Source organism: Megalobrama amblycephala, linkage group LG1, assembly GCF_018812025.1.
Source record: "Megalobrama amblycephala isolate DHTTF-2021 linkage group LG1, ASM1881202v1, whole genome shotgun sequence".
Classification (NCBI taxonomy): Eukaryota; Metazoa; Chordata; class Actinopteri; order Cypriniformes; family Xenocyprididae; genus Megalobrama; species Megalobrama amblycephala.
In genome coordinates this window covers 15,409,457-15,430,441 of record NC_063044.1, presented here as the reverse complement: position 1 = coordinate 15,430,441, position 20,985 = coordinate 15,409,457, and the positions used below count along the sequence as shown (strand labels likewise).

General features: G+C 36.1%; 1 protein-coding gene, 2 long non-coding RNA genes and 1 other non-coding gene across 8 annotated transcripts in view; 2 read left to right on the top strand and 2 right to left on the bottom strand.

Annotated features, from left to right (window-relative positions):
- e4f1 (E4F transcription factor 1) overlaps positions 1–14,409 on the bottom strand; it is a 23,059-nt gene extending 8,650 nt beyond the window's left edge. Inside the window, exons 1-8 of one of the 3 annotated variants that reach the window (XM_048183317.1) lie at positions 14,265–14,409; positions 13,658–13,726; positions 5,895–6,004; positions 4,479–4,569; positions 4,075–4,223; positions 3,862–3,982; positions 3,034–3,186; positions 2,713–2,822 (exon numbers count right to left, since the gene is read on the bottom strand). In XM_048183317.1, coding sequence (XP_048039274.1) covers positions 2,713–2,822; positions 3,034–3,186; positions 3,862–3,982; positions 4,075–4,223; positions 4,479–4,569; positions 5,895–6,004; positions 13,658–13,726; positions 14,265–14,271 — 810 coding nt within the window. In that variant the 5' untranslated portion in view covers positions 14,272–14,409. Of the gene's footprint in view, positions 1–2,712; positions 2,823–3,033; positions 3,187–3,861; positions 3,983–4,074; positions 4,224–4,478; positions 4,570–5,894; positions 6,005–6,707; positions 6,930–13,657; positions 13,727–14,264 lie in introns of those variants that run through there. The other 2 variants (XM_048183325.1, XM_048183311.1) reach the window with 2 other exon arrangements.
- LOC125250622 lies at positions 13,703–13,809 on the top strand. Its single transcript, XR_007180820.1, has one exon. It is a non-coding gene; the product is annotated as a U6 spliceosomal RNA (small nuclear RNA).
- On the top strand, positions 13,725–20,985 carry LOC125264084. 3 transcript variants are annotated; one of them, XR_007183969.1, is made up of 5 exons: positions 13,725–14,045; positions 15,528–15,624; positions 16,895–17,478; positions 17,556–19,148; positions 20,754–20,985. It is a non-coding gene; the product is annotated as an uncharacterized LOC125264084 (long non-coding RNA). The 3 variants fall into 3 exon arrangements; XR_007183967.1 differs by lacking the exon at positions 20,754–20,985 and having other exon boundaries at positions 17,556–18,062; positions 19,045–19,598; XR_007183966.1 differs by lacking the exon at positions 20,754–20,985 and having other exon boundaries at positions 16,895–17,163; positions 17,252–17,478; positions 17,556–18,188.
- Positions 18,048–20,675, bottom strand: LOC125264096. The gene is made up of 2 exons (XR_007183973.1): positions 20,548–20,675; positions 18,048–20,066 (listed from the first exon to the last, which is right to left on the bottom strand). It is a non-coding gene; the product is annotated as an uncharacterized LOC125264096 (long non-coding RNA).

Here is a 20,985-nt window from a genome sequence, read left to right as displayed (position 1 = left end):
AAAACAGCCTTAAAAAAAGCAACAACTTCTCAATATATGCTATCAATCAAAAGGTTGTGTATTGTCAGTAAGATTTATTTAATGCTTACCAAGGCTGCATATATTTGATAAAAAATACAGTAAAAAAAGTCATATTGTGAAATAGTATTACCATTTAAAATAACTATTTTCTTTGTGACTACACTGTGAAATGTTATTTAATCCAGTGATCAAAGCTGTATTTTCAGCACCATTACTCCAGTCTTCAGTGTCGCATGATCCTTCAGAAATCATTCTAATATGATGATTTGATGCTCAAGAAACATTTATTATTATTATCAGTGTTAAAACCTGCTACTGTGCTAAAAAGCTGTTAAAAGCTGTGATACATTTTGAATGATTCTTTGATGAATAGAAAGTTCAGAACAGCATTTATAAGAAATAACTTTTTTTTTTTGTTGGTAAAATTAAAAGTGTCTTTACGGTCACTTTTGAGCAATTTAATGTGTCCTTGCTGAATATAAGAATTAATTTCTTACAAACACGTGCATCTCATTTTTTGCAAAAAAAAAAAAAGCATTAAATGCAAATATCTGAATTCTTTTATCAACTTCCTTCTTTGAAAAATTATAATTTTCTTTGATAAACCTATAAAGTAGGGCTGGGTAAAAAATATTGATTTCTTGATTTCAATCGATTCTCATTTTCACGAACCGATATCGATTCTTAAATCCCAAGAATCGATTAGTCTAGTCTGTTTTCAGTTGATGAATGAGCAGAATATGCAGCGCCTCCCATCCAATAAACCACAATAATCTTTGTGCTTTGTTACTTTTGATATGAAGCAAAGTCTCAGATTTCAAATGACGTCCATCTTATTATGAGATTCAAAAAATAAGTACCGTTTTGGCTCTGTAAAATGTGAGGTGACAGATTGCTGTAGCGCCTCAGTTAAAGAGAAGCGGCAGGACGAGCGCATGTGAGCATCCTCTCCTCCGCTTTAATACCAGTTACAGCGTGAAATAAACAGGACTAAAGGGTATGTTAAAAGATACAGTTCAACTTACCAAAATCCGTATCATGTCTTGTGTATTAGCACAAACAGTGTTTCAACCTCGGAAAGACGTCAATAAAACAGCTTGTAAACAATGTCACGTAACGTCACATTTACCTCATAAACATATTCAGTGACCATAAACTCATTAGTCAGCTAGAAAATGAACTCTAGAGAGCACCATTCTGCACCGTTACATATTCATTATAATGTTATTCAATATTTAATGCATGTTTGAATAAATCAGTTATGACGGCCACGATTTAAATGTTTATATTTAAAAAAAAACAAAAAAACAATTGGAGTAGAAATATTATTATGAAATTCTAAACTTTATTTATAATTAAAAAACACATAAGTGTGATTTAAGTGTTTGCATATAAATAAGTTAACTTTAACCTTCAATATTATAGTACCAACTGACTTTTTTTCCTCTAGAAAATTTGTCATGTACTGTAACTGAAATACTACATCCAAAATAATCGATAGCGAATTGAATCAAAATCATAATCGAAAGCATGTGAATAGAAATCGAATTGAATCTTGAAAACTGTGTCAATACCCAGCCCTACTATAAAGTAAATCATTGCAATAACGGCCATTTTAATATTGATGAAGTAATACTTTACAATAAGGCTCACTTTGTTAATATGCATTAAATATTGTTAACATTAGTTAATGACTGAGGCATCATTAACTAACAATAAAACAAAATTCTCTCAAGATAAATGCTCATTTATAAATATACTATTTTTCTTGTTGATTTATATTTGCTCATAATACATTAACTTGAAATGCTAAAAATGTTTATGTAGAAATTAACACTAACCTAGATTAAAAAGGCTGTAAATGCATTTCTTATTGTTAGTTTGTGAAATCTAATGCATTAAGTAATGTTGTCAAATTGTTTGAATGTCCAGCTATTATTATAGATTTTCCATGTAAAGAAAACGTAATTGTTGAAACAATGTATAATGAAATGTAAAAATATTATAGTTATAATATTACATACATATTTAATAATCAATTAAAAAATTATACATTTGAAATATTTAAATTTAAAAATATATGTATATTTTATTACATAAATATAAATTATATTTTTTGTGTAAAAATGGCAAGAAATCAAACCAATCTTTAACGCTGACCCTTGTCATATGCTTAAATATAAAAACATAAACTTGCAGACCCCAAGTATGCAATAACCATTAATGCAAAATGTGTGGGTTTTTTTTTTTTTAGTGCAATTCAACATGCTTTTTTTTTCTCTCCATAAAATACTTAATGGTTCTCTAAGCGATCCTGGGCGGAGTAACTTCCTGTTGACGTTCAAAGTGTTGAAAACAAAACCCTCCCTCCTCCTCCTCCTCCCCCTCCCCTCCGTGCTTCCTGAAACAGTCATGAACGCGCATTTAAAATCATTCTTGTCGGTTATTGTCTGGAGCGTGGTTATTATGTTTAGTGGTCCAGGCTGCACCATGTAGTTTTTATTGCCGTTTTCGGAGCTTGTGGCGACTACAGAGACCGCGTTTTTTTACAGTGCGTTCAGGGGACAGGCAGCTAGCGGATAGTGAGGAGATGTTTGCTGTATGTGACAAAAAATGTTTTGGCCTAAAAATGCATGACATCACTTAGAGCACCTTTAAAATACTAAAATACTATGTTCGTTAGTATCAGACCTGTTGCACTTGTCCTACCACCTCGATCTGGATGATCTCCTGGCCAGCTTCCACAACTCTCACAACAGGAATTTGCTCCTTCTCAGGTTCAGGAGGTGACGGCTGAACTTCTAGAACGACACCCAACAGCGACAGAGTCGGAAAACCTCACTTTTACAACATTTTTACATTAAAAACAAAACACCACTGTGACACGAACAAATCAGCTACAAATGTTGGCCAACAACATGCACACAAGAGTTAAGTTTGTACTACTAATATCTTCAAACGACACTTTGAAAAGGTTACGGAAAAGATAATTATGAAAGCGATGTGAATTACCTTTCTGAACTCCATCTTTGCTGACAAGTATCTCTTTACACTGACTGTAGCGAATCTTCTCAGTGCAAGGTGTGAGAGACTTGAGATGTCTGGTTAGAGCTCCGGACTCTCTGAACGCAAGTCCACACTGATTGCAGCGGTACGGGCGCTCATCTGCCGAAAAACATTACATCATGATTTGATTCCTCAAAAGACAACCTTGAAAACTTAGAGGACCTATTATGCTTTTTTACATTTTCAATTCTCTTTAGTGTGTAATGTTGCTGTTTGAGCATGAAAAAGTTCTGCAAAGTTTCAAAGCACAAAGGTCACTCCAAAGGCAGTTATTCTCTATATCAGTGCACACTGTTTCTGAACTCTCTGAAACGCCTCCATTCTATTCTTGTGTTTTCTTTCATCACTATATCCCTCATTTAAATAATTCTCTCCCAAGGCATAAGCAAGAAAAGCAGGCAGGGCCTGGCTGAGTTGCATTGGTAGTTTGTTGAATCGGTAGGGGCCGTGACATTTCCCAAAAACGCTCGAAGCACTTGACCAATGACAACACACTGATCCAGCCAACCAATCAGAGCACACTATGCTTTTCAGAAGGAGGGGCTTCATAGAGACAGGAACTAAACAGAGAGTTACTGACAGACTGGGAGGAGAGGTACATCAATGTCAAATATGTACAAATATTTGAACATTCAAGCATGAAAAACTATTCTAGTAGACCCCCCAAGACTTTGAAAAAGGGCAAAATATGTCCTCTTTAAACAGATGCTATATACTTTCACTTCCTAGTATAGTCCAATATAAATACATCCACCTCGCATAGCTTAGATTTACCTGTGTGTCGACGCTTGTGTCGGATCAACGAACCCTTGGTCCTAAACGCAGTCTCACATATTTCACACTTGAAGTCCTTCTGATCGGTGTGCGTGAACATGTGGGTTCTCAGAATATTTGTCTAAGGGACATAGAAATGGATCAATTTTAATACTGATGTGAGTTTTGCTTGCATATTCACAAATATGACACAGTATTTACTAAAAGATGTACCGTTTTAAACGTCTTATCACAAATGTCACAGATGTATCGTCCCTCTGTGTTTAACTTCCAAACCACTTTTGCAGGACTGGGACTGTCATCCTCGCTTGCAGAGCGGCTTCTCTTTTTGCCTCCAGCTGTCGCCCTTTTATCTGTCTTGTCTAAAAGAACAAAGCAACTTCATTTAGTACCCAAACAAAGACAGAGGCATAGGTAAATTACATTAAATTTAGCCCCAAATGATCCCACTGTATCCATACTGTATAAAACTATGGAGAGCAGATGTCTTGTTTGGCTTTGGACGGCCCTGTATTTAAGACAAAGTTGGGACGTCATGAAAAGATCCTGTCCCATTGAAATTGGGCATCTGGCCCCCCCAGATATTTTAATGACTTTAATAACAAAAAGTGGAGTACCTGCACTGGACGTTCCTGCTTCATCAGATGAACAATCATTTTCATTTATTTTCACCTCAATGGAATCACCTTCATTATGGACAACATTTGTCTAAGGGAAGAGACAGACAGATGAGCACTGATATATCCTCAAGGTACATTTCTTACAGATTTTCAAGTCTTGGATTACTGTTTTTGAAAGTTTTTATTAAGTTTTTGAAAAAAGTCTCTTCTGTTCACCAAGGCTGCATTTATTTGACCAAAAATACAGTAAAAACAGTAATATTGTAAAATATATCCATTTTAATATATTTTAAAATGTAATTTACGGCAAAGCTGAATTTTCAGCATCATTACTCCAGTCTTCAGTGTCACATGATCCTTCAGAAATCATTCTAATATGATGATTTGATGCTCAAACATTTATTATCATCAATATTGAAAACATTTGTGCTGCTTTAAGCACTCCTATTATGCTATTTTAGGTTCCTAATTTTGTTTTGCAGGTCTCCTACAATCGGTTTACATGCATCTAAGGTCAAAAAACACTTTAATTTTCTCAATATATATTGCAGCATCACTTCTTTTCTTACAGTGTCTGAAATGGCTCGATTAAGGATTTGGTCTCTCTAAACCCTCGTTTCCGAGAGCCAGCTCTGCTCTGTTTTGTCAGATGACCCAGTCTGTTGTGATTGATCTACCGCTTACAGTGAAACGAAACGCTCATTACCATATCTGAATTTCAGCTCTGTATCTTCCTCAGAGCATGATACACAGTGATACGAACAGTATCGATTGCATCCGTTTTCCCATATCAATTCCAGCGTGAGTCCTCATCCTTTGGAAGTGCATGTAGAGTAAATTCACAGTGCTAAAAACAGCGTCTCTTCGACATGTCGACAACACAATCCACACTCTTTCGTTTGAGGGCGGGCATGCAAATTTGTTATATTATTACGTAGGTATGTAACGGGAAGTTAGACTGCAATTGCTGACGACTCATTTCAGCAAATCCAGCAGAATCGATTCTTTCGTTTAGGAGACAATAACGTTATTTGTCATGCACTTTGGTCTTTGTAGTACATTTTTTAAGGATCCTTCGAAGAATAGAAAGTTCAAAAGAACAGCATTTGTTTGAAATAGAACATTATTTGTAATATTATAAATGTATTTACTGTCACGTAGATCAAATGTGGCCATGCTGAATAAAAGTGTTAATTTATTTCAAAAAATAAAAACTAACTGACCCCAAACATTCAATGTGGATACAAACATTTCTTAGGTGAGATGTTTTTGAAGTTAAAGATAATAACATGTCTGACTGTGCAATCTTTGCATGCATGTACTGCACGTTGATGAAGAGAAGCCACAAAGCTTTAAATAATACTCATTTTGCTGGTTTATTTGGTTAAGGGATGCTAACAATAACACACAAACCTGATGGTCTTGCAGAGGACGCTTGCAGTTCCTGTTGAGTTTATGTTGGATGAAAGCATCCAGAGCGGAGAACTCCTCCAGACATCTCCCACATTTATGAATATCCTCATCTAAGAGGGAACACAAACATACTGACCAGCTTCAACCTGACAGATCATGCATATTGTAAAATTATCTGTGCAAAGTGAAACAAAGAATAAAAAATAAAACATTCACTGATCTAAAATAATCACATTTTCACGCAGCTGTGGCATCATTTTTGCTTCTAATAAAGTTTTTATAGGCTAAACAAATATGAGATATACATTTAATAATAAATAATAAAATATTAATTGTGCATTTATGACACATAAAATGCTAACAAGAAAGACAAAACGATTTTAATCCATGAATATAATTATCACAGCATGCTATTAAACAAAATGTATAATTTAAGGTGAAACTGACTTTGACTTTTCTAGAAATGGCCATTGTGTTTTAATAGAGTTGAGTATATAAGATATATATAGAGTATATAAAAACTAACATGATCCAAAAGTGTCTATAAACGAATAAACACTTAAATTCTGCTGCCGTGCAGATTTAATATCAAACAGTCTTTACTGGTGCAGCAAGAACATGGATGAGCTGCTGTTTGATCTTCTTCACCCAATTCAGTCGATGCTAAGCAGCATTAGCAGCCTAAACATGCTGCTCAAAAATAACATTGCTGCTAATGGAGACTCTGCTAGCGTGACTGAACGACCCAAAGTCAGGCCCAAACATTTAATCGCGTTTTGACTATGCGGTTGTGTCCCATTACACTGGTTCTACCTTCGTCTCCAAGAGTGGTTTGGATGGTGATGATGTTGCTATGCTCCGTTTGGTCGGTAACTGTTGCTGCCGTATTATTATTTTCTTCAGTCATGTCGTTCCAGACCTCCGTCTCTGTCGCAACGCTTCAGCAAGGAAAACATGGCGGATTTACGACCTCGTAGTCATAACAACAAAAGGGCGAGAACGAGCACATCACAGCAGATTCAAAATAAAGGCGCGCTCGCGTTCTCCAGTTCATTTCGTTTCAAAGAACCGGTTCAGCGATAGAAAACGTTCCCGTAAATAAACATTTAGGCACACATTGCTAATTAATTGCTATATGTTTATTGTAATTTCATGTGTTCCCACCAAGGATAGTACATTTATTTTTTACTTTTTCTGCCTTAATGTCCTAACTATGACTCGCCCACATGAAAAATATAGTAAATACTATAGTGTTTTTGAACCATACTATAGTAAAGTACTTGAATTAATTTGTTGTTATAATTCTATTGTTGTGGTAATATAACAACTACAGTAATATAATTACTTTACCCAATACTGTACTAAGTTTTCTACAATTGTCTATAGGGTATTATACTACAATACACTACAGTTTTCTGTAGTAAAACTATACTACAGTATTTATTACAGTTTATCAGTCCACTATTGCATAGTCCCTTTAAAGGAACACTCCACTTTTTGTGAAAATAGGCTCATTTTCCAACTCTCCTAGAGTTAAACAGTTGAGTTTTACCGTTTTCAAATCCATTCAGCCAATCTCTGGGTCTGGCAGTACCACTTTTAGCATAGCTTAGCATAGTTCATTGAATCTGATTAGACCGTTAGCATCTCGCTCAAAAATGACCAAAGAGTTTTGATATTTTTCCTATTTAAAACTTGACACTTCTGTAGTTACATTGTGTACTAAGACTGACGGAAAATGAAAAGTTGCGATTTTCTAGACCGATATAATATCATTGCGCCTGCTGCACACATGGCAAAGTTCCTTGTTTATTACGCCGGAATGAGAGTATAGTTCCTAGCCATATCTTTGGTCATTTTTGAGCGAGATGCTAACGGTCTAATCAATTAGGGTTATAAGCTCTTTGGTGCAAGTGAGTGCCTTTTTTTACATTTAAAGGTGCTCTAAGTGATCCTGGGTGGAGTAACTTCCTGTTGACGTTCAAAGTGTTGTCAAACAAAACAGAGGCTAGCTAGACCCTCCCTCCTCCTCCTCCTCCTCCTCCTCCTCCCCCTCCCCTCCGTGCTTCCTGAAACGGTGTTATGAAATTGTCGGTGTCTGAGGCTGCATCCGAAAACCTAGGTAGCTGTCTTGCTGCCTCGCTGTCTTATAAGAGAATGACTTGTACGGCAGCGTTTGTGCATGAAGGTACCTCATGAAACTGATTTCGGACAGACTTCTGAGGCAGCGTAACAGTTTAATGATCTACAGCAATATAGCGCGAGCTTTGGTGAGAACTAAACAAATATTTAATTATTACAGTAGTAATTTCTCGATAGAAGTGATATCAAAATTGAAATATGTTGGTCAAAATCGTACATTTATACACAAACTGAGCAGCAAATGCAACTTTCGGATGCCATCTTTATTTTTCTAGCTCAACTGTCACAGAATGGAAAGCACAGGATTGTGGGATATCAAAGGCAGCTAAGGATACATCCATGCTTCCTTCAAAAATGGATCAGATAAAGGTATCTCAGGAAACAGGAAGTGAAGCTAACATTGGATTCGGACGTGCCTTGATGCCTTCCTACCTTGAAATGTGTCCTCAGAAGGCAGCATTTTACAGTTTTCGGACGCAGCCTGAGATTTTCGGTGAGACTGGGCGGAGCTTACATGAATATTTACGAAATTCCTGTTTTGTGTTAAAGCGCCACTGAAAATTTTAGTGGATTGTCCTTCCTTGGATCACAGAACTGTTTTCGGTAACATGATTGTGTTTCCGCGTCGAATGAAGTTAAGATTATTTTTTATTAATAACTGTTTATGTATGCTCAATAGTTTGTAGGTTACATTGTGTCGTGAAGTGAGATATAATTTAGTAGTGATTACAGCCACTGGTCTATCGTTAGGAAATGAGCCAACAGCCATCGACTTTGTTTGTAACAGTTTTGATTTTATTTTAGTTCGTTAGATAAAACAACTTGTATAAATGTATCTGTGGTTGCATAATAAAAGTTTCAGTTGTGATTATTTTGTCATTCCCTATTGCTTTCTCACTTGATAGGCTGCATAACTTTAACCAAAGACTATAGAATAACACAAGACGTGTCACAAGTATTGTTTTGAATGGGAGAAAGTGTAACGCGCAATAGAGTGCCCCAGGGATGACGCGTTTTTGTAGGCCAACCCGGAAGTTAGCGGCGCACGGGTTCCCTCGGTTGAAAGCCTATGCATTTTTCCCATTGACTTTTGGAAAATCGCAGAAAACAAGCTCCGTGTTTAACAAAGGGTTATGACACTTACACGTTTTGTCTATCAAGATAATCTTTACGAGTGAACACAACATTTATACATTTTGAAGCCTAAATAAAGTCGTCAGATATAAAAGGCTAACAGTAGGCTATAAACGGACTACAGCACACCATGGTCGCGTATCAACGTCGTCACCACCAAGCTTCCTCAAACTTTATTTAAAAACAACTTTATTTATAAACATGCTCGCTGATTATGATCTGCGCTGTTATTAATACTTATCCACTTTTTCATGAGAAATGCTGTCCAAATGTCCCTTTTTTAATGATGACGTCTAAAGTCCCCGCCAAAGGAAGTAGTCCATTTTAGCAATTTGTTAGCAACCGCCGATTTTAAGTCACAAGTGGGTTATAACTGGTGTGTTTTATGTCATAGATCAAAACGTGAAAGTATTTAGAGGCTTTGTTAACCACAGACCTTATTTCAGGCGATTTAGCAAAAACCCATTCAAAAAACCCATAGACTTCACGGCGTTGGAACCGGAAGTCCTAAAATGCTAACTCGCTTCCGGGTTTTGCCTACAAAAATGCGTCATCCCTGAGGCACTCATAAGAGCCAATCGCCGACTGGTAAAGTCATCGCGTCACTTCAGCGGCCGTTAGAATCACCGGTTTCTATAGACCTTATGTAGCCCCGCCCCTTTTCAGCGTTGCGCTCGTTGTCGTTTGACTTCCGGTTTGTATTTCCACAGCGATATTACATTTATGAATGAACTGCTCGTTTAAAAATCTTCCCGACATACTGACATTTGTTAAGACATCTGCTTTAAACATAACAATGCTCATGATAACTTTCATTAACTCTACAACAAGTAAATCCACTTCACCAACTAATTATTCTTTGACAGCGATGCCATAGAAATGTACAGAGCTACCGCAAAACGGAAGTTCAAAGACAATTTTATAAAGATGGCGGCGCGCTTGTTTCTCTGGTAAATCTATAGAAACAGTCAGACGCGCATTAAGTCTGCGCATGCGCATTAGCTTGATCCAGCCTGAAAAATACAGTTTTTTTTCAAAGAGATTGCATGATGCCCAGGATGCCCGAGAGGCGTTTCAAAGATGGCCGCCGAGTGAAATGACTTGTCTTAAAGGGACTTTGCTTTAACCAGACATTATTTTTAAACACAGTGAGGGTTAGGTTTGTTTTGTTTATGTTTTTGACATGTATGAATTAATGCATGTAAACCTTCTTTATCTTTTTCTGCAAAACACACAATGCTCTATATGAATAGAAACATGATGAAACAGTGATATTAGCTTCCCTGCAGCACTTTCATAAGGTTTTAGTTTAATTCTGCAAGCTTTCCACAACAATTAAAATGTTAAAATTGAATTACAAGTGGTTAAATTGATCAGCTACAAAACAAAAAGTTACTAATGTGGGTTTTATTTACAAATATTTATATGGCGAAGACAATTGGCAAAAGTATGAGGAATATGTGGATAATCAGACATATACTCACTGCTTTGATTGTTCTGTCATTTCTTAATTGCTTGCTCAGTTGGTAAATAATTTTAAAGAGACTATTAAATTCTAAAGTGAAGTGTTTTTTTTTTTTTCATATTATTAGGAAATATTCTGAATCTTTTTTTCCCACAAAATGATGCATTTCATTGACAAAACATTTTAATGTGGAAAAAACATGAAGCACTGTGAATCAGGATTCAGTTTAACACAGTGTTGATGTGAAACTATATATGGAAATGGAACTAAATGAGCAAACCTGCAGTATATTCACAACGAAATGTATTAGTTATATTCTACAAGCTTTCCATAACAATTAAAATGTTTAAATTTTAATTATGTTTATTTAGCGGCTAAAATAATAGACCATGTGGTAATTTGCATATCTGTAATATCAAAGATGAAATAAGGAGAGTAGAGCAAATGATTCTGTGTTGAAATTTTATTCACAAATGAGAAGAAGTCACGACATATAATATGACATATTTAATTAGCAAAAACACTTGTATTTATACACACATTTACACAGGGTCTTGTGATCTTAGACAAATGAAAGTTTGGTCTGCTCATGCAATCTCAGTGATACCAGCCTTTGCTACTGACACATTCAATCTGAAATATATAATAAAATGACATTACTACAAACCTGTATTATTAACATTTTTAATACACTGTCATGTTCAAAACAAAGTGAAAAATAAAAGTGTCTGCTTTGTGTGGTGTACAAGGATATTTATTGGCAAAAGTCATATTTGGGAATGAATCAAAGATATTAGCTATAGATATTATATTATTTAATCACATGCATAATTCATCATGGCCTATTTGGGTAATCATTAAACTATACTTAAAGTACATTAACATGTTTTCATGCATGTGTGCAATTTTTGAAACATATTACATACATATTCAAGTCTACCCAGATTAGTGCTTCTGCAAACTAGGAAAGTTTACTGCTGCCTTCACCACAGGAGTTCACAGTTATTATTATTCAACCATACATTTCGGCAAACGTTTAAAACCATATGCTTTAAAGACTCAAGGTAATACAGAAACAACAAAAATAGGCTACTTAAAACGCTAGCTGTCGTTAGCGAATCCTAACGACACCTCTGGCGAATCATTGGCTGTGTTCATATCAAACATAGCTAACACATGACACGACATTTGTAGCTTATATATGTGAAAGATTGTGCATCAGTAACAGTTAGAATATAAGGTTGACTTCGTTTAACGCTGAAACATATGCTAATTACCTTTAATGTAAGCCGAAGAGCGTGCACTAACATTTTCAGAGTCGCTTTAACACAAAACAGGAAACTCGTGAATATTCATGTATGCGCCTCCGCCCAATGTCACCGAAAATCTCAGACACCGAATATTTCATAACACCAGTCATGAACGCGCATTTAAAATCATTCTTGTTGGTTATTGGCTGGAGCATGTTTATTATGATTAGCGGTCCAGGCTGAAACTTGTAAAACAATTACGCCACTAGATAGCGATAAACGAGTGTCTTTTGAGTGTTATTTACAGTTTTATTTTTTAAATCGCTTACCATTTCTGAAACTATGGCTCCTTTTCTATAAACTCTACACTCAAAGACACAAAATACACACACATGTCACACATAATAATAATAATAATAATAATAAATTATTGAAACATTGTTGCAATTTAAAACAACCTTTTCATATTATAAAATAAAACTTAATTTATACCTGTGATGCCAAAACTTGTAAAACAAGTACGCCACTAGATGGCGATAAACGAGTGTCTTTTGAGTGTTATTTACAGTTTTATTTTTTAAATTGCTTACCATTTCTGAAACTATGGCTCCTTTTCTATAAACTAGCCACAAAATACACACACAACATGTCACACATAATAATAATAAAATAGTGAAATATTATTACAATTTAAAATAGCTGTTTTTTTTTATGTGAATATTTTAAAATGTCATTTATTCCTGATCAAATCTGAAATTTCAGCATCATTACTCCAGTCTGCAGTGTCACATGATCCTTCAGAAATCATTATATGATGATTTTCTGCTCAAGAAACATTTTTTATTATTATCAATGTTGAAAACAGCTTCAGATTTTTGTGGAAACCTTGATACATTTTATTTTTCAGGATTCTTAGATTAGTAGAAATGTCAATTATTTATTTTACATGCTTCAATAGATGTTTTTTCTTCAGGGCCTGAAATACAATTCTGACACTGGGAAAGAACAACTCTCTTAAATGCTTCATATTGAGGGGAATTATTCACTCTCTCTGACTACATATCGCTCCGGGCCCCTTACCTTTCCAAATAAGTTCAGACAGGGATTGGTGGGCCCTGCTGCTCATTGTTATTGGTCATATTCAACATAACTTGTACTTTCTCCCCTTTGATTTAGCGATCATTGGCATTATGCTGATTGCTTTATTTACAGAATCTTCCGTTCTGAGTGTTGTGAGAGTCTCAGTCAAGCATTTCGCAGTGATTTCACTGCCTCGGTTGTTCTGAAAGGAGAGTTTCCTGGTGTCTGAGCCTTTTGCAAGAGGAAGGTGGATATCATATGTGACTGTAAATCATGGTGATGTAAACCTAGCTTTGTCAGGACACCTCAGTGTGACGCAGAGGAGCTCTTTGTCACGTGTCACGCACCCTCCCCCGCAGACAGGCTTTTGTGCTCTTCCGGGAGGAAAGCGGCCCTGCTCTTTGGCCCCTGGGAGTTTCGGCTCTGTCTGCGGGGGAAGGGTGCGTGCCACGTGACAAAGAGCGCTTCTGTGTCACACGGAGACGTCCAATCACAGCTAGTAGACACTGGCTTTCTTTTGCATATGGTCTACAGCTCAGAAAATACTACGGTAAACCCACACAAAACTTCTGACTTGAAAATATCCTGGTTTTTAAAGGTTTACAGGTTTTTATCACCATGATTTGCAGTCACATTTGATACAAGTGAGTAGAATAAGTGGTTTATATACTTACCACCACTGAAACACATACCTGGGGGTCCTGGGTATAAATAGCACTGCTCCAATCTCTCAGTTCGTGCTCGCTTCGGCAGCACATATACTAAAATTGGAACGATACAGAGAAGATTAGCATGGCCCCTGCGCAAGGATGACACGCAAATTCGTGAAGCGTTCCTTATAGATTTTTTGTGTTATTATTTATGATTTTAATCATATTTGATGCAATTTTTCATATTTTATACTGTACAGAGTGAAAAAGCCCTGTTTTTGAGGGTGCAGTACGCAGCGCGCCCGCCAGAGTGCAGCATTGCACTGCAGCCTCGCGCTAGAGCGCGCGTCACTGGATCAAGTCACATCTTTAACTCGGGTTTAAACGAGTAACAGGGACAGTAACATTTTGTTTCCAAGCAAAAAATGTTGTAAGTATTCCCATTTGTTGCTTTTACCATCCTAATGTTTCCTCGGACGATTTAATCTGCCGTATTTTAATCTGACAGCTGTTAATGTGCCAGCAGCGTTAATGATAGCTCTGAATCTTAATTCCCTTCGACTCAAACCAGCAGATATCGACACGAATTTAATCAAATATGATTAACTAGAATACATATTAATGTATAAAATAACTGGAATTCACTTACCATCCATATAGTGAGAAAAAATTTGCGTCGTTTTCCTTGGCTTGTGTTTTTTCGGTTGTACCTGAAAACGCAGAGCGAAAACGACAGTTAGAAACACTTAATGTGTATTTTAATATCCACCCACTACAAACAAAACATAACAAACGGTGTTATTAAATAAATGTTATCGCATGATGATCTTGCTTCGTAATTGCTGGACAAACGCTCTTCGCTGCATTCAAGACTAAAACTTTTCTAATTTCGAGCATCATCTGACAAATCAGATTATAAACAACAAACATCTTGAAAGTCAAAGTTCAAAACAAAATTATGCTCGGTTGTCTAGCTTGTTTGTATTGCAAAACTAAACTGAAGTAGTTACAGTTACTGGATATCATATTTGTCATTCGTATTTATCTAAATGTATTTTCTGCTATTTTTAGAGAATATTGTGAGTGAAAAGAAAACAAAAGCACACACAGGTTAATATTTCTAAGACTTCACTATTTAAAAATTGTAATTGATTTGAAATTGCCAGTGTTTTCAGCTTCTTTTTTTTCTTCATTTGGATCAATTAAAATATATTTATGAACAAAGTGTGGTTTTGGATGATATCAGCATAAATTGTTGGTGCAAATACATTAAAGTAACTTGACATTATCATTGAAGACCAGCAATAATAATTTTCATTTTGATTACATAATAATGGCAATATATACATGTCAAAATCAGACATGCCCCTTTGCCAGCTGTGATGCCTAGTTACTGGTTTAAACTTGGCCCAGGTTTGTAAAAGATTTTTGGGGTCAGCACACCTTAATAGCTTCAACAATTGATTGCAAATTAAGTTTAGATACAATGAACCAATTAGAACCCAGTTTAGGTCAGATAGCTGCTAATGGTGCATATTTTGATGAATCGAAAATTTAAGTTTTTCTATTTAGAAACTGTTTATGTAATAAAATGTTTTCGTAGTTTGTGTTGTCCCTTATCAGTGCAAAATTATCACAAATTTAAAACGATTCATGCCAATATTGTCCAAAACCCCACTTTTCTAGGGCGTTTCCAAACTTTTGGAAGGCAGTGTACTTTTATTAAAAAGTAATCACCATCAATCTCATGTTTATATGTGGCAAATCGTTGCTGTGCAAAGGCAAATTACAAACCATGCTAAAAAGGTTAGTTTTAATAATTTTTTGTTAATTAAATTTTAAATATAGATATTTTTCTTACAAAAAAACCCTTTCAGAAAGCCTTTATTTACCCCCTGGATGCATTTTTTAGGCTTCAAAAAGAAAGAATGAGAAGACCTCCTGCCCGTTTTGCAGACTTTATGGTACAAGAACGTGCTCCTCCTCCTCCTTCCTCATCAACACTAGTTGTAAGTGATCCTCAACAGACAGATAATGGAAATTCATGTTCCTTGAGGCCTGCTCCTTGCTCATCTGTTGAATGTGATCAGACTCAGTCTGATTTAATTAATATGGATGTTAAACAAGAAATACTTGGACTTAAGGGTATGCTTGGTGAGATTATGTCTAGAATGTCACAGTTTGCAGTTTCTTCTAAACGTTCTGATTTATCTGAATCTTTTGATGATGTTTCTGATGATGATGAGAATGCCCTTGCTAATCCACCTATTGTTCAGGAATTGTGTGCATGTATTAAGAATGTTGAACAGAAATCTACACGTAAGCAAGGTAATTCATTAGATGTTCCTTCGCCACTTCCATTGAGTAGGCCTAGTTCTTTGCCACCTCCACCTTCCTCATTGTTACGTAGTCCACCTCAACATATGCCTACACATGATGTATCACATTTGCAATCAGGTACCATGATTCAGCCTTCTGTTCCATTAGTTCCTGATCCCTCTAATTCTCATTCCCCTCAAATGCAAACATCGCAGATGCTGGCGCAACCAGTTGGTTCACCACAGCCTGGCGCTTACTTACCAAGTAGCTCTTTCTCCCCATCTTTGGTTCATACACAGTTGTCTTCACAGATAACATCAGCACAATTACCTCCTCAGACTCAGCCAATTCCTCATGTATCTTCAGCTAATGTAGGTCATCATATTCAGGCTGTAGGTCATTCAGGGAATCTTGTTGTACAACAACCTGCTCCATTCATTCGACCAACTGTTCCCACTAGCCAGGCAACTACAATTCCATTTATTCATTCGTACCAGCATCCTCAGCCATACTATGCTTCATACCATGTCCCTCCTTATCCTACTTCTCGTGTTCAAGGACCTTCTTTTCCTTTTTTGGTGAATGATGATCCCCAAGAGTTTGCAATGTTGCAGTTAGGCTTTGACAAATTTGCTGTCACCTCATGAGACAAAACATTACAAATACCATATCTTGTTGGATCATTTGAAATTTCCTCCTGCTCGTGATCTAGCTTTAGCTTATGCCAATGATCCTAGACCGTGCAGTATGGCTCTCTTTGCATTACAACAGAAATATGGGCAACCCCATCAATTAGTTTTGAGAGAAATCAAAGCCATTCTAGCTCTTCCCAAGGTGAGACCAGGTGACAGCAGAGCATTTGGTAGCTTTGCACTGAAAGTTCGAGCTTTAGTTGGCATGCTCCAATCTTTGGGACAAGATCATGCCCAATCTGAACTAGCCTGTGCTTCTCATTTACAGCAACTACTTGGTAAACTGCCCACAGAAAATGTGACCAACTTTGCCTGCTATGTTCGTGCTGTCCTACATGGTCAAAGCTACAACCTGATTAACTTTTCTGGCTACAAGAAGAGGCTGAATGTCAAGCGATGGCTGATCAAGTTAGTGACTTCCCAAACCCACTCTTGAGTAAGCCTCAATCAAAGATCCACACTAACACTCGAACAGTTTTGTACGGCGCTATTGGCAATTCTGTTGTATCAAGATCCACGAATAAGCAACTTCAAATTGTAAGAGATGGAGAGCAGAGTTTCAAGTATTTGTGTGTATACTGTTCCAGTAGAGAGCATTTAATTGGTTTGTGTCCCTCTTTTAAAGCTCTAGAAGACGCCAAAAAGGGTGCATGGATTAGAGAGAACAAAAGATGTTGGAGGTGTGGGCTTAACCATCTGGCTGTTGACTGTAACTTGAAAAAACCCTGTCCACAGTGTAAAGGTCGACACCTTGGTATCCTGCATGGAGTTAACTGTCGTGACCAGGATAATGGTACATTCTATCTTGATCGACTTGGAGGTTCCGGCAAGGTGCTGCTAAAAGTTGTCGAGGTACTTCTTCATCATAAAGGTCGATCCCTGCAAACTTATGTTTGTTTGAGTCCGATTATCTTTTTGTATGGTTGTAGTGACTAAAGACCATTCCTGTTCATCCTATACATCTTGTTCATTCTATCCATCCTGATCATCCTATCCATCCTGTTAATCCTGTCCTATGAACATCTGTCATGTGAATTTGCTCCCTGTATCTTTGTGCCTTGGGTCAGCCAAAGAATTCAAGACTCAAGCATCCTGAATTAAATAAAGACTGTAAGGACTAGAACTTTTCCAGTGCTTTAATCAGACACACCAAGTCTCTACAATCCTGATGAACTTTGGATTTTAACATCTGATATCCAACAGCAACTGATAGAATGTGCTTCAAAGGCAGATAGTGGAGACAAGTGTAACGCGCGCATCGCGGCGCGGCGCAAGTGTGACCCTCCCTCTAAACAGTAAATAACGGAAATGAGCGGAAAAGGAATACACTGTTTCTAAATTTGGACCAGCGACCAGAAGATCAGACTCGCTCAAGAGACTCTGTTAGCAACAAGGGTAGAAAGAAATGATGACAACACTGGCCGCATCAAAAACAGGTAAGATGTATTAAAGGATATGTCAATAATGCAATAATAAAAGGAGAAAAAAATCAATAAATAATAATAATAATGTCAGAGATTCAATACATCATCAAAACCAATAAACAGACAAAAAAAAAAAAATGGATATAGTGACCAAAAAGGGGTAATGGAGGATGAAATAAATGAAAAGAGTAAAATAAGTAAATGTATTCTTCTTATAACCCTTATTTAAATTTTCTATTGTTCTATTTATTTTTCTATTTTATTAATTGTTTGTGTCTTTCTTTTTGACCTATTTAGATTCCTTTCTTTCTTTATTTATAAAGCACTTTCACACAACTACTAGTTGATCCAAAGTGCTGTACAATACGGGTAGAATAAAATGAATAAGAAACAACAAAACATTGAAACATCACATAACAATACAACATAATACGATTAAACATGGCTAGATAAAAGCTATTGACATAAAATGATTTTTAAGCCGGAATTTAAATACAGACAATTGTTCCATAGATTAGGACCAGCAACAGCGAAGGCTCGATCACCTCTGCAATGGAGCCTAGATCTAGGAACAGTGAGGAGACCAAGATTACTGGATCTTAGACGTATTTGGTTTATAAATGGAGATTGCCTCTGAGAGATAAGGTGGGGCTTGATTATGCAAGGATTTGTAAACAAATGTTAAAATTTTAAAACTAATTCTAAATTTTACTGGTAACCAATTTAGTGAAATAAGAATGGGTGAGATGTGGTCGAACCTTCGTCTGCCTGAAATCAATCTTGCAGCAGCATTTTGGACCATCTGTAAACGCACTATAGAAGACTGACTTATACCATAGTAAAGTGGGTTACAGTAATGTAGACGAGATAGAACAAACAAGTGAATAATCTGTTCAAACTGTTTAACAGAGAGTGCAGATTTGATTTTTGATAAACGCCGTAAGTGGAAGAAACATGATTTGACCACTGCACTAATTTGTTTCTCAAAATCCAGGTTGCAATCAAAAAGTACACCAAGATTTTTGGCACAAGGTGTAAAGTAGGAAGAGAGATGACCAAAGTGAGAGGCAAAGTCTTCATATGACTTGGAGCCAAACAGTATGATTTCAGTTTTGTTCTCATTTAACACTAAGAGATTCTGCTTCAACCATGTTTGTAATTCACTTATACAATTCAACAGAGGAGCTAAAACATCTTTACTTTTATGCTGCAAGGGAAAATACAGCTGAGTATTGTCTGCATAAAGGTGGAATGACACTCCATATTTCTCAAGGATACCACCCATTGGCAGCATGAAAATAGAAAATAAAATAGGAGCAAGAATACTGTAGGTTCAACCTAATAAAGTTAATAATATGAAAATATCGATATGAAACATAGATATATAGAATAATATAGAATATATATTTCACCTATTTATTCAATTTGTTTCTAATTGGCTTATTTAATATAGATAATAACCTTGAATTTGACTATGAATACAATTCTTCCAAATGACACTTTGAAATACCTTTTTCACTCTTGTTCTTCAGAAAAACAACAACAAAAATAAATTAAAAATAAAACCAAATAATTTAACAGAGGAATTTGAGAGCAGAAAACCAGGGGGGAAAAAAGAAAGAAAAGGAATTACAATAGATCAACCTTAATGTTCACAATAACAGTCCCAAAGTGGATTAGGGTTTCACCAAACTTTAGCTCAGTTCAGTGCTGCTTACACGAGATCCGTCTTCCGCAATTTAGTTCTGAGCAACACAGTTCAGTAAGAAAAAACGAAGGAAAAGCGTGTGCACGATCCTACCACTTTCTTGATTCACGTAGCTCGATCCTTATATGGGCATGGCTCGCCAGTTCCTGCTCGCAGGCTCTTTCTAATGCAATGCAGGGACAGTTCAAGTTCAAAGTCGTCTTCGACGATCGTCCGGTTCCAGAAAATATTCTGCACCCGACTCAAGAGATGATGGAAAATAGAAGATAGGGAAAAGGACAGAAATGGGAAAGAAAAAAGGAAAAAACCTTGCAAAAGACAAGGCCAAAAATACAATTAGACATTCCGTTCAAGATATACATCATTACAACAGTTAATCTGCGAATAAACAACATTTCAACATATTTAACTCCATGTTCATTTAACATTAACACATTGAAATTTGAATAAACATGCAAAGAGCATTTTTTCAAATAACGCGCTTAGGCCTCATCTGCCCGTATCGCATGTGCGTCACGACCAGCCATTTCTCATAGCTCGAATACACGACAAAAACCCATTAAAATAACACTTGTAAACTGCTTAAAGTAACTTTTAAATCTGAACATTAACGTAGTTATTTAACACATTCACTCAATATTCCTCTCGTTTTAACAGAGGATTGGCTTTTATACATCTTTTATATATTCTATTGCACATAATACAACCGCATTTGATGGTTAAACACCATTTACAGAACATTCATACAAAAACTACCTCTGTAATTGAGGATTTAATCACTTTACTCACCAAGAGAATTCAAATTTTCTAATTATGAAGTTTTCAGACAGACAAAACCTCTGGAAGTTTCTCTCTCATCTATAACAGTTTGCGCTGGCAACAACTGTGATAAACGACTGACGATGTTCAATTCACATTTCTTCTCTCAAAATCTGTTATTTTTCTTAACACAACTGCTGATTTATGTGTTCTAATACTGTTTTCTTCTTTTTCAGGACCGTGTCGTAGCTGCTGTTTCTCTCTCTCGCATCGCGCGTTCTCGCTCGTACTCTCTCTCGCACAGCTCCAATCATAGGGCTCTTCTTATTGGACCAATCTTAAATTTGTTTTATTTGAATAATTTTTCAAATTAGTTTTATTTATTTATTTTTAATTTATGCATTTTCCTATTTTCTATTTCACAAATGTTATTAAAATAAAGTGCTGATTTATATATTCACGAGTGTT